The sequence below is a fragment of the Mus caroli genome, unplaced genomic scaffold (genome assembly GCF_978045245.1).
Source record: "Mus caroli unplaced genomic scaffold, Mus_caroli_1 scaffold_1, whole genome shotgun sequence".
In the NCBI taxonomy this organism is placed as follows: Eukaryota; Metazoa; Chordata; class Mammalia; order Rodentia; family Muridae; genus Mus; species Mus caroli.
In genome coordinates this window covers 89,512,773-89,529,024 of record NW_028227256.1, presented here as the reverse complement: position 1 = coordinate 89,529,024, position 16,252 = coordinate 89,512,773, and the positions used below count along the sequence as shown (strand labels likewise).

At 50.3% G+C, this 16,252-nt stretch overlaps 1 protein-coding gene across 1 annotated transcript; it reads right to left on the bottom strand.

Annotated features, from left to right (window-relative positions):
- Positions 1 to 629: 629 nt before the first annotated feature.
- On the bottom strand, positions 630 to 11,319 carry Gpr35 (G protein-coupled receptor 35). Its single transcript, XM_085843692.1, has 3 exons — positions 11,191 to 11,319; positions 10,146 to 10,251; positions 630 to 1,885 (listed from the first exon to the last, which is right to left on the bottom strand). The coding sequence occupies exon 3, from the start codon at positions 1,873 to 1,875 to the stop codon at positions 952 to 954; it is 924 nt and encodes a 307-aa protein (XP_085699818.1). The 5' UTR covers positions 1,876 to 1,885; positions 10,146 to 10,251; positions 11,191 to 11,319; the 3' UTR covers positions 630 to 951.
- Positions 11,320 to 16,252: the final 4,933 nt, after the last annotated feature.

The window sequence follows — 16,252 nt, the reverse complement described above, 5'->3', positions numbered from 1 at the left end:
AAAAGGGGCCAGTTAGGCAGTAGGCCTTGGATGAAGTAGGGGTAGAGGGTAGGGAGAGCCACTACCCGCCCTCCCCTGAGCTGGAGGGACTCTGGCTCTGGGTAAGGTTGTAGCATTTGGACCAAGACAAAAAACAAAGCACAGAGGGGGAAGCCCAGGGCTACCACATCTCCAAATGTGCCCTGACTCAAAGCTGGCTTTGTGGCTCATCCTTTACTCCAGAGATCCTCGAAGCCTGGGGCCACATCCTCAGAGAGCATGGATACCAAACAGCAATCTTCCTCACAACAAACTCCAGCAGACCACTACCATAGCCACTGTCCTCAGGAATCAACAGTCCCACTATAGAATGGAAATACCAGAAGAGGCTCAGGACCGATTGCTCAACATGATGTTATGACCATTGGGTCTCCTGAGCTGGAACCCTCAGAATACAGAGCTGGAGCAACAGTGACAGTCATGGGCCTTGGAGGACAGCCTGCCAGACCACAGCTGCTGCCCTTTTGCCCAACCCTACCTACATGTGGCATGAAGTTTAGAGGTCCCGAAAGGAAGAAGCCATTTGAGGGTACTCTGGAAAGATGTCTCCTGGCTCTCTGAGCTGTATGTCCATCCTTTACCTCTCATCACTTGCGTTTAGGTGACAGAGGACCTTGCCAGGACCAACTCCGGAGAGGGGTGTATCCTAAACTCAGAGTGGCTAGCCATCAAGGCCCCATTCTGGTGCCCAGGGGTTCTAGATCTGGAATGGCAGATATGTGGTTTTGTTCCAGGGTCCCTCAGGTTGGACGTTAGAGCCTGAGTCCTCTGATCCTTTCAGGGGAGCAGATGCAGCCTCTCTAGGCCAACTGGGTCTCCTAGAGTGCTCAGACCCCGCAGCAGGTTCAGGCTGATCCGGGCTCCTTGCTCACATCACAGGTTCCTCTGACCCTTGGCACATGCTCACTTCTTCTAGGTGAGGCTCAGGATCTGGGAATCTTGGCTCTTGTGGGGTGTGTTGGAAGACGTGGCTGGCTTGGACGCTTCCTGGAACTCTCTGGCCATGTAGTAGTAACAGATGGCATCCAGGCAGCAGTTGGTATCTGAGAGTTTGCCTGTGATGGACAGGGCACGGCTGAAGGTGTCTCGGGCAGCACAGGTATTGAGGTTCAGGGAGACCTTCACCGTCAGGACCACATGCAGGGGCAGGAAGCAGATGACAAACACAGCCAAGTTGGCCCAGACCATGTGGGTGGCCTTTCGGGTAGCCTCCGCCTGCCCCACATCAGTGGCCGGCCTTCTCGATAGCACAGTCACCACCTGCAAAGAGCAGAAGACCACAATGGCCAGCGGCAGGTAGAATCCCAGCAGCGAGAAGGCAGTGGTGCTGAAGTTGTGCCGGGCTTGGCTGCTGAAGCAGAAGCCACCCTCCTGCATCCCCAGGCGCCAGCGCACTACCAGGGAGGTGATCACTATCACCCAAAGGGCCACACACACTGCTGCAGCCTGTCTCGGGGACCGCAGCTCACGTGCACGCAGGGGATGCCGCACTGCCACATAGCGGTCCACAGCAATGGCAGTGACCAGGCTTATGCTCATGTATCTATTGGCCAGGTAGATGCCCTGTGAGAGTTGGCAGACGGGTGTGTCTGAAGAGCTGTATTTCAGGGAGTACAGCATAAATGGCAAGGAGCAGAGCAGGCAGAGGTCGGCCACAGCCAGGTTGGTCATATAGATGCGGGTCTCCGTCCACTGGTGCATGCGATAGCAGAATATCCACAGTGCCACGCTGTTGAGCAGCAGGCCCAGCACCAGCAGCAAGGCTGAGTAGATGATGAAGAAGTTGTTGACGGCAGCAGGCCACGTGAGGGTGCTGTTACAAGTTGTACTATTCATGGTCCTAGGGCTGCAGGAAGGTCAGGAAGTCAGTGAGGGTAGGTGGAGGGAGGGGCCCCAAGGTAAGGCCCTGCCCTGTCCCAAAGCCTGCCCACCTCTGGGCAGGAATTCTGGAGCAGTCATGCCTCACACACCTGAAACTCCCCTTCCCAAAGAAACCACAGAAACTGTTAAAAAAAAAATCAAAAAGAAAAAACAAAAAAACCTCTCAGGGTCTAATCTCTGCTCACTGGACAGCTAGGGATATCCAAAGCCTCCAGAGATGATGGGAAGACTTAATGTGGCAGACCATTCCGAAGCTAGAGACAGAAAGACCCCGCCCATCTCCTTAGTCGGTCTCCTTGGACCAGCCTGATGCAGGGGAGATGGCGGTAGTAGGAGTGTCTACAGGTGCTCTCCAGCTCTCTAGAGCTCAAGTCCTAGGCAGAGATGAATGCCCACCAGCCTCACCCAGCATGCAGTGGGAGGCCTCAGCAGGGAGACCTCAGAGGAAGTTCTACCTATTGGCCTAAGGATCCCATGGGCCTTATAGCTTTCTGCCCCCACCCTGGCTGCAAGAAGACACCTACATTTGATTGACAGATGTAGCCAGCACTCATTCTGCCTGGTCTGAAGGACAACAGAGGGTATAGCCTGAGATGGTCTCTGGAAAGCTGTGGAAACTTCTGAGGTACCACCACTAGGCCCACAGGCTCGTGTCTGAGATCTGGGTTCTCAGAAGTAATAGTCCTGTCCTGGATGGACTCAGAGGTCCCAGGCACTGCCATTGTCAGGAATGTCTCCCTTGTCCACTCTCTACAATGAGGCCCAGGAGGGTACCCGAGCCCATCAAACCCCAGCCAGGTGGGCTTGGGCAGTGGCCTGACATATACTGTATGACAGGTGGCATAGCAATCAGACACCCTCATTCAACCTCCTCTTGGGCTAGCCTTGGCTACCCCATTAGATGGGGCACTCCACAACATTGAGAAGGAACTGAGCCAAGAAATGCCAGCAAGTGCTGATCCCAGGCACACTGGACACCTAGCCTGTCCCCTTGTTCCTGGTTGGGTACCAGGACCCTGAACAGTTGCAGGATTGGGTAAGCCATAGGTCTAGAGTTTATTGCAGTGGCTTCCTGCAGGGAAAGATGGCAGAGGAGAAGAACTGCGTTCACCAGGGAGAGGCAGGCCCAAGCCAGCTATCTGCCTTGGAAATTCACAAGACATGTGTCCTTTCCCATACAGGAAATGAACAAGCACCCACCCCAGTGATTGCAAGCAGTGAGGGGACGCAGGCCAAGGCTCATTTCCTCCTCGGTCCCCAGGGAACCTACACGCCTCCAGTCCATTAGAGAAGCAAAACCACAGATCCTAGCTGAGATGAATATTCTGCTATCATATTTTATGTCTAGATTCCATATCTGCCAGACTAGAACAGCCTATTTGCCAGCAACCATGGTTTCACAAACCATGTGTTTTGTTTTGTTTCTTTTTCCTTTCAAACAACCCAGAGTTCTGAGGTTCCTGGGGCTAAACTCTTTAGCCAGGCTAAACTCCAAGGACTTCCTCAGAGCCCCTGACACTGACTGTGAACCTGCTGCCCTTCACTCTCTGATACACCCACCCAGAAGCATCCTGTGTAGCCTCCTGCAGAACGGGTCCCTGGAATTTGTTCACTATCCAATAGGAGCGTCTGGGAGTTGGGCAGAATGGCTCCTGGGATGCCTATGGGGATGCCTTTTAGCATCGTGGCTCCCACCTGAGGCCTCTGCACCTGAAAACCTACACTACTCACACAGTCTTACTCCTGCCTCTGGGCTTGCAAGGGGCAGCCTGGACTCTCAGTGATCAGAAGCCTGTATAGGTGAGACGTGGGAGCTCTTCGTGACCCCTCTTTAATGTCCACTGTCCCACATAGCTACATGTGGCTTCCTATTGCGTACACAAGCTTGAAATTTTCAGGTTAGATTCAAATGGCCCAGTATTTTGTAGGGTCAGGTCAAAACCTCTGTCTGCTTAAAAGACAACACAGAACTCTAAGGAAGGAGGATTCAAACATCCCAACAGGTCAAGGTGCACAGACAGCTTGGAAGAAACATCCTACTCCGGGAACCCTGGCCCTTCAGGACACCTCCCCACAAAGTTCAGGATTTCAAGTCCCAGGGCCCAGCTACAGACAGCACATCCTGGCCTTGACTCAGTATAGCACAGGGACCGTAGCCAGGACACTCCCAACTGCCTCAGAAGTGCAGGTGGGTTGCCCTCAACAGGCACTGACATCCATCACATAGCCCATGCAGGGATGCTCACCGTTCAGTTTAGAGAAGCTGCCAGTGAATGCTGGGTTGGGGAAATGGTACTTTTAGGCTAGTAACTTCCTACCCGGTGTAAAATATGGGGCTGACACGGGGAGGGGAGCCAGCTGTGCACAGTGCAGGCCCTTTACCTCTGTGGGCCTTATGGCTAGGGGACACAGACGGCTGCTCTATGGATTCAGCACTGACCATCCAAAGAGGTCTGCAGAGGCTGATAGAAAGCCTGAGCCCATCCCTCGGTCACCCTGACATCTGGACAGGGACCTACAGGTCCCTGAGCACTTCTCTGTTTATCATCAGGCCTGGGGCCCCCACCCACAGCCTGAGATAAGAGGGCAAGAATAAGGCACTGTCAGTAGGATACTGACAGAACCACAGACCCCTACAGAAACGCCCTGGGTCCTATAGCAGGCCTGCGGCTGGGGACTTGCTGCTCCTCTCAAAGGCATACACACTTGTTTTCTATTCTAGCTCTGGAGTGCAAGACACCACTTGCACAGAGCAGACTTTGAAGTCTCTGATGAGTTCAGCACCAAGGCCTAGAAACATCCTGAGTTACTTTGTACTAGCCATTTATATCATCCCCACCCCACCTCAACCCCTAAGGAGAATAGCTACACTGATCCTGAGCAAATACTTCTGACCAGGAAGCACGCCCTGAGGTTCCAAGTCCCCAGCCCAGTCCCAGCTGTGCTCAAGCATACCCATCTGCCATCACCTATGTGACATAGCCCCCATCTGGCAGGCCGAAGCTCAGCCCCACCCATCTGACCAACCCCAATCCAGCCGCAGCTCACCCGAAAAAACCCCATCTCTACACCCCCACCCGCATCTGATGGACCCTGGCTCAGCCTAGCTCTAGCCTTACCTCATCTGACAGACCCCAGCCCAGCCCCACTTCATTAGCCCCTTCTCAGCCAGCTTTACCCCTCTGAAAGACTCCGGCCACAGTCCATCCCCATCCTCACCTCAGCTAATGGACCCCAGCCCAGCCCCATCCCATCTAACAGACGCCATGCCAGCCTTACCCATCTGACAGAGCCCAGTCCAGCCTCATTCAGCTGATAGCCTCCAGCCCAGCATCAATTGATACATCTCATGTAGGTCTGGCCCGTGTGGAAGCCCCAACTACATCAAGGCATCCACCTGTTCTCCCCGGGGCTGAGGTTGGCCAGCCACAGCTGACTGTCTTAAGCCCGCCTGTAAGTGAGGGCGACTGTTGGGCTTATTGACGACAGCAAAGGGGAGGCGGCAGCTCCACCCCTACCGCCTGCACTGTTTTCCCCAGCCCTAAGGCTGTGCTGAAAGGTGGGGATTTCTGGAAGGGAAGCTGGAACCTGCCACCTTGGCTGACACCTACAGAGAAGCAGCAAAGAATGCATTTGCTCTGGAAACAAAGAGTGAACCGTCTAACCAGGCAGCTCAGCCCCACCCTTGGATGTTTCCTCTTCCCTGGCTCTTTTCATTCTTAGCACCACTGGGCAGGTCCTGCAGTATCTGTGGTCACAAAATGGCACCCTGCTCCCTGGTCAGAGGCAGCAAGGTTCCCTCTCTTCCATGCTCCTGAAGATGTGTTCAACAGTCATGTCCCACATTCCTCCCTGACAGATGACTCAATCAGCATGTGTGGATAGGGCAGAGGCTGGCCTGGTTCAGCCAGCCCACAGATAAACCCACCCAAGCCACTCCTGACCTAGCAGCCAGGCTCAGAAGCCTTTCCAGGGCTCATTGTCTTCGTACAGCATATTGCCTTACACCAGTGGGCCTTGGTAGGCAGTCTTTGCCCCAGATACTTCACGCAGGGCCCAGGGGTCTTTCCCGGGGCCACAGGCCACCCTTCTGCAGATTACCTTCCCAGCCCAGCCGCCCTTTCCCCATATAAGCTCCATAGCATCTGACCATAAATAATAGATAAGTCTTCCTGCCTTCAAAGACAGTGAGGAGCTAGAGAGAGTTTCACTCCCACCCTTCCCCCTTTTCTTTTCCCGGGTGGAAACAGATCCTGAGAGGGGATTTATTGGTTAGGGTGTCACAGTTGGTGGCAAGTTTGGGACCAACACCTTAGTCCCCTGTATCTCCGGCTGAGCTCCCTGCCCAAAGGGAAGCCCTAGTTTGGCCCCACCCACTCTCTTTCACTGTGGCCTCCACAGGCACAGCCTATATGGTTGACTGCCTTTCCAGGCCTGTCCCACGGTGGGTACGAAGCCTGCTGTGGAGGTTCCCACCTGCAGCCACGGTGCTTCCCGAAGTGTCTCCTGCCTAGGTACTGGACCAGGTTTCCATCCTTACTCTCTCCCCATCTCACACTCTGGCCTCAGCATCTGCCCTGTGGGTCAGTAGAAGGTACTACTGGGTAGAGGCATGGTCCCTACCATCATGTAGACTGGCTCACAGGACAGGGTATTGCTCTAGGGGATTCTTCCCTCTGGCTAGATAGTTGGGATGGCAACTAGCAACATCAGGACCTTTCTCCCCTCCCCACTAGGCTTCTCCCCTACAGTAGCCTAGTGACCTAGAAGGCTATATATTTCAGGAAGGCACTCAATGTGTGGAGATCAAGCTGGGCTTGGAGTCACCATCTTCTTTTGCACAGGGTACAAGCTGCCCTCAGTCCTGCCTCCACACCCTACCAAGCCTCCACTTGTACTCTACACTAGGCTCTGCAGGGGACTCAGGTACTCAGGACAGATCCAAGCTGTCCCATGGGGCTGCCTAGCCCTTTTCTCAGAGGATTTAGATCCCAGAGACCTGGTTATTGCTGGTCAGGTTTCAGGGTCCATGTCAAATCCACAGTCTCTCTGCTTGGCAGTCTTAGACCCATATCTGCAGGCTTCTGGAGGCCAACTGCTGCCTCTTGCCTCTAACAGCCTCAGCTTCCAGGTAGCATTCTCTCCCTGAGGCCTGCCTGCCCCAGGCCCCCTTCAGTCCTCACCTTCTCCCATGCTGAACCTGCTAAACCCACACCAGGCCCAGTCTCTCTCCCTCTCCCCCCCTCCCCCTCCCCCTTCTTCCCCCTCTCCCCTCTCTCCCCTCTTCCTCTCCTTCCCTCTTTCCTCTCTCTCTCTCTCCTTTTCCCTCTCCCCTCCCCTCTCCCCGCCTCTCCCTCTCTCTCTGTTGGCCTGTGGGTCAGGATGTAGCTCTCAGCCACTGCTCCAAAGCCATGCTAATGGACTGTAGGCAAGTAATGTAATGAAACTGTAAGCAAGCCCCAATGAAACGCTTCCTTTTCTAAGATTTGCTGTGGTCATGGTGTCTCTTCACAGCAAAAGGACACTGACTAAGGCAGGTGCTCAGGCCTGCAGGCAGTTGGCAAGCCGTGCCCTCCCCTTGAGGATTCAGGGTGCTGTGGCCACCTCCAGTGCCTGAGTGTGAGGTTGGATAGAGCCTCACCCTTCCATCCACCTCCCTAGGGTGCCTAAGGCAAAGGGAACACCAAGGGCGACCCTGTCTTTGTCTAAACTGCTTGCATTTGTCTTACTAAGACAATCCCTACAGCACCGATTTTGCTTTTCTTGAAGTCTATTTGTTTTAGGGCCTCGTAAGTGCTATGCCCCAGGTTGTGGCCATGTGACCCAACCCCGGAGACAGGATCAAAAGGCAGGGTCCTTTGTGTCCCCGACTGCAGCTGTGCAAGGTAGGGCTGGCAGAGGGGATGTGACCTAGCTCCCAGCTCTATACTGGTATTTTCAGTTCTCTCTTCAGGGAACCAGGTCTTGAAGTGACAGCTTCCCGGAGAACACCCCTCCCCCACCAGCTGTCTCAAAGCCAGCAAAGACATGACCCCTGCTTCTAATGTTATTTTGCTGATAGGATCATGGACTCCACCAGTGGTTGGTACAGAGTGGAAGTATAACAGCTGGAGGTGTGAGACTCACTCAGCCATTGGCCCCGCAGGGATCTGCCTCTCCGCAGGGATCTGTTCCCATTCCACTCTCCAGCCAGGTCCTTCCAACACCAGTCCTCGGCCTGTCAAGACCACTTCCCTTCACTCTACAAGTCCCAGCCCCACTTCACAGGATGACAAGGTGCCAGAAATGGTAACACCCTTGAGCTCCACTTAAACTGAAGTCCCTCCCCATCTCAGGACCCCAAGCTCTCCAACTCCTCAGTAAGATCCCACCTGGAAGCCTTCTGTTGTCTGCCCCCCACCCCCACCCCCATACAACCCAGTATCTTTCCCAGGAAGTGGCTGTGAGACAACCCGGGGAAAACCCTTACTCCATCCATCTCCTCCCACCTTGGACCCAGCAGCCCTTCTTCCACAGGGCCCGGCTTCAATGAACCCTCTATTCTCTGCTCTCTACTTTCTCTCCAGCTGGCCATTCCCCATGCCACACTCTTTTTCTCCTGGGTGTTTCTAAGCCCCCTTGCTGTCCTCCTCTTTCAGTGTGTGCCTTTGCCTCCTCTACAAGGTGATCCTGACAAGGTACAGTTAAGCACCAGGCCGGGGCTCTCACCTCCAACCCCAGAACCTGGGAAAGGCTACTGTCCCTGTCATTGTCTCTGAGGCCTTGTCCGGCAGCTGTATGCTATGGGCCAGACTTTTTGTCTAGAAATTAATTCTTACAAAACTCTCATCTGGCCGGGTGGTGGTGGCACACATCTTTAATCCCAGCACTTGGGAGGAAGAGGCAGGTGGATTTCTGAGTTCGAGGCCAGCCTGGTCTACAGAGTGAGTTCCAGGACAGCCAGGGCTACACAGGGCTATACTTACTGAGGAGTTGGAGAGCTTGGGGTCCTGAGATGGGTAGGGACTTTAGTTCAAGTGGAGCTCAAGGGTGTTACTATTTCTGGCCCCTTGTCCTGTGAAGTGGGGCTGGGACTTATGGAGGAAGTCCACAAGTGAAGGGAAGTGACCTTGACAGAGAAACCCTGTCTCGAAAAAAAAACCAAAAAAACAAAAAAAAACAAAAAAAAACAAAAGAAAACAAAAACAAAAACAAAAACCACCACCAACAAAAACCTCTCATCTACTGCCAATATGAACTCAAGTGTCTGATGGAGGTGGTAGGATCCGGGACTCTCCTGAAAGTCCCTGGTAGACTAAGGCTGCAGGGAGTGGGGTCTTCCTTAAGCAGATTTGATAGAGGTGACCCAGTGGGGGATGGATGGATGACTGGGACACTGTTAGCTCTGTCCTACCCCTTCTCTCGGCTTTTCTGTATATTTGAGAATTTCCCTAAGTTTGCATGAATACAGGAATGACTGTGCAGCTGGCCATGAGACGGTCTGTGAATAGCAAAGTCCATCCGTTGTTTAAACAGACAGAGTAGTCAGGCAGTTGAAGGAGATGACACCACAAGGCCTGTAACTTTGTTGTGGGGTCCCTTCACTCTGACACTTGTCCCATATAACCCCTCGGTGGCTGCACCCCAACTCTCTTGGCCTTTCTGAACAAAGAAGGCCCCCCCCCAGGTTCCTCCAACTTCCTGTTATGGCAGCAAGAACTTCCACCCCTGCAAGTGATTTAAGTTGTGAGTGGCAGGGGAGGCCTAAGCCTCCTCTGAGTGTGAGGTGACTAAAGGGGACAGATCAGGCAGTAGCCAATTTCTGTATATATTCTTTAAAAATTGCCCTATGGCCTCTGAGATCTGTGCTGCCCACTCACACAATCACATATCTACACATGCCTTCCACAGAGCTATGGCTGAAGACAAAGGTGCGAGCATGGAACAGAGAGAGCAGGCTTGGCTAGGCCTGGATTCACTCACCCTCTTAGTTGCCTGTCATGCCACACAAATGTGTTTGTACTTTCCACTCAAACTGATTTAAAATGACCATTTCAACAAAAATGTGGCAAAGGCAATAAGGAGAAGTCAACTTAGTTTCAGGAAAAGCACTGAGGTTAAGCTCTTTGTAGTCAGTCATATCTGAGAGCCCGGGAGTCCACAGCCTCTGGTGAAGTCCTTGGCTCTCTGACAATGTCCAGGCTTCCTGGAAATGAAGGCACATCCTTCCACACAGAGGTACTCACTCTCCCTTGGACAGCTCCAGCTCTGCTGCTCCTTGGCTGCCTCTTCTCTCTGAAAGCTCTTTCAGGACTCTGCTCCCAGACACTGGGCTTCTCTCTCCTCCTGTAACTGGTTAAGCATATTCCCACACACAATTACTGCAGCCCTGTTTTGTCTGAATGGCTTTGCCCACATCATGGCTTCGTCTTCCCGGCCTCTCTTCTGTCTTAAGCAGCATGTAGATCTGATGCACAAGTCCATTCCTTCACTGGGCAACTTTGGCCTCTGGCCATGCTTGCTCTATGATCCTGTGCTGGTGAAACTTGTACAGACCGTGGTTGGGAGCTCTGATGGGAGAAGCTACTATAGGATGGTCAAGAGACATGGAGAAAACCCAAAGAATCCTCAAGTATTGAATGGGGCTCTTATAGAGCCCTGACGAAAGCTAAAGGGATTGATTTGAGGGAGCTTTAAGAGAGTGATGAGGGGATCAATATGAAAGGCTTCTGGAGACATCTGAGAGAGTCCTGAAGAGATTCTGAGGGAATCTGAGGAGAGTTCTAGATGGATCCTGAGGAGGCCCTAAGGGGACACCAATAAGGTCTGATAGGATGCTGAAGCGGTCCTAAGAGGGTTCTATGGACATCCTGAGAGGGTCCTGAGGAGAGCTGCCAGGGTTCTTAGCCCTGAAGGGCTCTCCATTGTGAGGTGCTGAGTAGTGGCAGTAAAAGCCACTCTTCCTGCCCCACTCATCCCTTTTCTGTATGAGGCCAGCACCCACCTCCAGCAGCAAATGTGTCCTGAGAGATGCATGGGCATTACCCTTCCTCCTAGGAAACTCGCACCCACTCGTCTCTCCGTGCCCACAGATGACTTAGGTCAATGGGGGCCCTAAAGACAACAGAAGTATTATTACCCTCTGAGAGAAACCTTGCCCACTGAGCACAGCAGGTAACTCATGGCAAGAGGAGGATCCTGCAGGATCCTAAGGGAAGGTAGCAGCTTACTGACTTCCAGTCTCCTTTACACACGGTGGGTGGGATGGGGGTGGGAGGGTGGTTCACTCACCTCAGGCAGCACTCTTCTACTCCAGGTGGGCCTTCTCAAAGTGCTGCTCAGTTTCAGCACTGCCCCATACCTTTGTGGAACCCTGTGGGAGACAGTGGGATGGGACCTTGAGTGCTGCCCACGCCACAGTTCTTGCCTTGTCAGGGCCTCATTGCCCTTTACTGCCCTCAGATTGCTCACCCACACTCTCTGCTCTCCTTCCCCTTTCTTGACTAGAAGGCTGGCTTCTGGCCTCACGCCAGGCCCACTACTGGCGATGCTGTCTCCCTCCACAGCACTCCAGTCACCAGCTGTCTTCCCCAGCCTCAAGGGGGTTTCAAGAACACTATACCTTTCTAGCAGAATCTCCTCCAGTCGATCCACCTCTAATCTGAGGGCCCCTCTAGCTACCCCACTCCCACCCCTAATCCAGATCCTTGACAGGCTTCTGGGGAAAAAAAATGCTCACAGGTCCTGAACTGTGGCAGAGACCTCAGACTAAAAAAATCTGAAGGGACAAAAATGTCAGCTCATGCCAGGCAGTAGTGGCAAATAAATGCCTTTAATCCCAGCACTTGGGAGACAGAGGCAGGATCTCTATGAGTTCAAGGCCAGCCTGGTCTACAGAGCTAGTTCCAGGACAGCCAGGGCTCCACAGAGAAATGCTTTCTCAAAAACCAGCTTATGAAAGTTGTGTGTAGTGAACATCTTACTCTGCTCCAAGTGAAATGGTCACACCCATAAGCTTACATTGGGCAAGTGGGGCCAGTCTCTCAGTGAGGGGTTTTCCTATCTCTCCATCAGGACACCAGCCTTCTGCTTGGGCAGACTAAAGTACTATGTCTTGGGTGGGCCAGGAGTTGGCTTAATCGGTACCCTAGACACACTGAGGCAGTCCTCTTAGAAACCCAGAGCTGAGAGTTCTTACAGCACCCTTCCCAATACCCCAGGACCACCAGCCCTCTGAGCCACTTCCTCTGAGGTTGAGCAAGATGCTGCTGACGGTAGACAGTGAAGCAGAAGAACGTAAGTGCATGGGTGGTTAGAGATAGGAAAAAGTTATTCAGCATGACCAAGAAAGGACAGGCACAAATTCAGCTCTCTACAGCACCATGACCCCTCCAGCAAATGGGTACACGTCCAAAAGTCTGATGATAATCTCAGAATGACTTCCTCTGGCGTGACTCACTCATCCCTAGGACATTACATGGCAAGCACAATGAGAGCTGTATTTATTATCTGACCCAATAACCTCGTATCTAGTAATCTACCACCAACAGTGAGAAAGTAGTGAGCAGATGCTTCAGGGCCAGCAATGCAGTGCAGATCTGCAGAATGGTAACAGCACATAACCTCACACGTCAATCTGCAAGGCTCTGGTTTGAAGGAAGAATGCTGGCACCATGGAGCACTGCAGAGCTGTAAGAAGCAAGAGGGTGGGTATTCTGTGTCTACGATCTATTTTTAAGCCAGGCAGTGGTTGTGCATGCCTTTAATCCCAGCACTTAGGAGCCAGAGGCAGGAGGAAGATCTCTGAGTTCAAGACCAGCTTTGTCAACACAGTCCCAGGACAGCCAGGGCTACACAGAGTAACCCTGTCTTGATAAACAAAACAAAACAAAACAACAACAAAATCTTTCTAAGCAAGTGTATGTGTGTGCGTGGGCACGCATGTGGTAGTGGGGTTGAGGGGGTGTACTGGAACATTATGGCCTTCTTTTCACCTTTTACTTTTATACAGGATCTTATTAAATTTCCCAGGCTGGTTCTAAACTCACTCTGGGTCTTGAACTTGTGACCTTCTGGTATCAGCCTCTAGGTGAGCCTGAGAAAACATGTCTTTGCTACAAGACCCAGACAGTTTATATTCTTTTAACTTTTATCCTTTTTCTTTTTTAATTTTTAAAAGACAGAATGTCACTGTAAAATGGAGGCCAGCGTGCTGACTGGTCTTATGTCAACTTGATACAAGCTAGATTTATCTAAAAGGAGAAAACTTCAACTGAGAGAATGCTCCCATCAAATCCAGCTGTACAGGGCATTTTCTTAATTAGTGATTGATGGGGGAGGGCCCAGCCCACTGTGGGTGGTGCCATCCCTGGGCACCTGGGTTCTATAAGAAAGCAGGCTCACCGGGAGGCCATTGCTGGAGCATCTGCCGGAGACATCTTGGTTCCCAAATCCTGCCAAGACAAGTCTACACAGGCTCCAGACATCGGGCACCTACCCTGCAGGAGGAGAGGTGTGCACCCTGCCCAGGAGGGCTTTGCCAGAGCATCCTCAGGAGCCATCTACCTTCCCGGATCCCGCCAAGACTAGTCTGCACAGGTCAGAGTATGGACTACAGAAGCTAAGAGCTTCTGGGACAGGCCGTGTTTTGGGCCTTCATCTTCTGCCAGGAGGCAAATCTGATAAACAGATATCAGTGCACCTTCTCTGCAAGAGGAGAGCTTGCCTGCAGAGAGTGCTCTAACCACTGAAACTCAGAAGAGAGCTAGTCTCCCAGGTCTGCTGGTAGAGGCTAACAGAATCACAAAAGGAACAAGCTCTAACCAGAGACAATTATAACAACTGACTCCAGAGATTACCAGATGGTGAAAGGCAGACATAAGAATCTTACTAACAGAAACCAAGACCACTCACCATCATCAGAACCCAGAACTCCTACCTCAGCCAGTCCTGGGCACCCCAACACACCTGAAAAGCTAGACCTGGATTTAAAGGCATATCTCATGATGATGGTAGAGGACATCAAGAAGGACTTTAATAACTCACTTAAAGAAATACAGGAGAACTCTGCTAAAGAGTTACAAGTCCTTAAAGAAAAAGAGGAAAACACATCCAAACAGGTGATGGAAATGAACAAAACCATACTAGACCTAAAAAGGGAAGTGGACACAATAAAGAAAACCCAAAGTGAGGCAACGCTGGAGATAGAAACCCGAGGAAAGAAATCTGGAAACATAGATGCAAGCATCAGCAACAGAATACAAGAGATGGAAGAGAGAATCTCAGGTGCAGAAGATTCCATAGAGAATATCTGCACAACAATCAAAGACAACACAAAATGCAAAATGATCTTAACTCAAAACATCCAGGAAATCCAGGACACAATGAGAAGACCAAACCTATGGATAATAGGAGTAGATGAGAATGAAGATTTTCAACTTAAAGGGCCAGCAAATATCTTCAACAAAATTATAGAAGAAAACTTCCCAAACCTAAAAAGAGATGCCCATGAACATACAAGAAGCTTACAGAACTCCAAATAGACTGGGCCAGAAAAGAAATTCCTCCCGACACATAATAATCAGAACAACAAATGCACTAAATAAAGATAGAATACTAAAAGCAGTAAGAGAAAAAGGCCAAGTAACATATAAAGGCAGGCCTATCAGAATTACACCAGATTTTTCACCAGAGACTATGAAAGCCAGAAGATCCTGGACAGATGTTATACAGACACTAAGAGAACACAAATGCCAGCCTAGGCTACTATACCCAGCCAAACTTTCAATTACCATAGATGGAGAAACCAAAGTATTCCATGACAAAACCAAATTCACACATTATCTTTCCACGAATCCAGCCCTTCAAAGGATAATAACAGAAAAACAAAACAAAACAAAACAAAAAACCAATACAAGGACAGAAACCATGACCTAGAAAAAGCAAGAAAGTAATCCTTCAACAAACCTAAAAAAAAGACAGCCACAAGAACAGAATGCCAACTTTAACAACAAAAATAATAGGAAGCAACAATTACTTTTCCTTAATATCTCTTAATATCAATGGACTCAACTCCCCAATAAAAAGACATAGACTAACAGACTGGATACACAAACAGGACCCAACATTCTGCTGCTTACAGGAAACCCATCAACCCATCTCAGGGAAAAAGACAGACACTACCTCAGAATGAAAAGCTGGAAAACAATTTTCCAAGCAAATGGTCTGAAGAAACAAGCTGGAGTAGCCATTCTAATAACTACTAAAATCGACTTCCAACCCAAAGTCATCAAAAAAGACAAGGAGGGGCACTTCATACTCATCAAAGGTAAAATCTTCCAAGAGGAACTCTCAATTCTGAATATCTATGCTCCAAATACAAGGGCAGCCACATTCATTAAAGAAACTTTAATAAAGCTCAAAGCACACATTGCACCTCACACAATAATAGTAGGGGATTTCAACACACCACTTTCATCAATGGACAGATCATGGAAACAGAAACTAAACAGGGAGAACAGTGAAACTAACAGAAGTTATGAAACAAATGGATCTAACAGATATCTACAGAACATTTTATCCTAAAACAAAAGGATATACCTTCTTCTCAGCACCTCATGGTACCTTCTCCAAAATTGACCATATAATTGGTCACAAAACAGGCCTCAACAGATATGAAAATATTGAAATTGTCCCATGCATCCTATCAGATCACCATGGACTAAGGCTGATCTTCAATAACAACATAAATAATAGAAAGCCAACATTCACGTGGAAACTGAACAACACTCTTCTCAGCGATACCTTGGTCAAGGAAGGAATTAAGGACTTTTTAGTTTAATGAAAATGAAGCCACAACATACCCAAACTTATGGGACACTATGAAAGCATTTCTAAGAGGAAAACTCATAGCTCTGAGTACCTCCAAAAAGAAACTAGAGAGAGCACACACTAGCAGCTTGACAACACACCTAAAAGCTCTAGAACAAAAGCAAATTCACCCAAGAGGAGTAGACAGCAGGAAAAAAAATCAAAGTCAGGGGCGAAATCAACCAAGTGGGAACAAGAACTATTCAAAGAATCAACCAAAGGAGAAGCTGGTTCTTTGAGAAAATCAACAAGATAGATAAACCCTTTGCCAGACTCACTAGAGGGCACAGGGACAGCATCTTAATTAACAAAATCAGAAATGAAAAGGGAGACATAACAACAGAACCCGAAGAAATCCAAAACATCATCAGATCCTTCTACAAAAGGCTATACTTAACAAAACTGGAGAACCTGGATGAAATGGACAGATTTCTAGACAGATACCAGGTACCAAAGTTAAATCAGGATCAGGTTAATGTTTAAA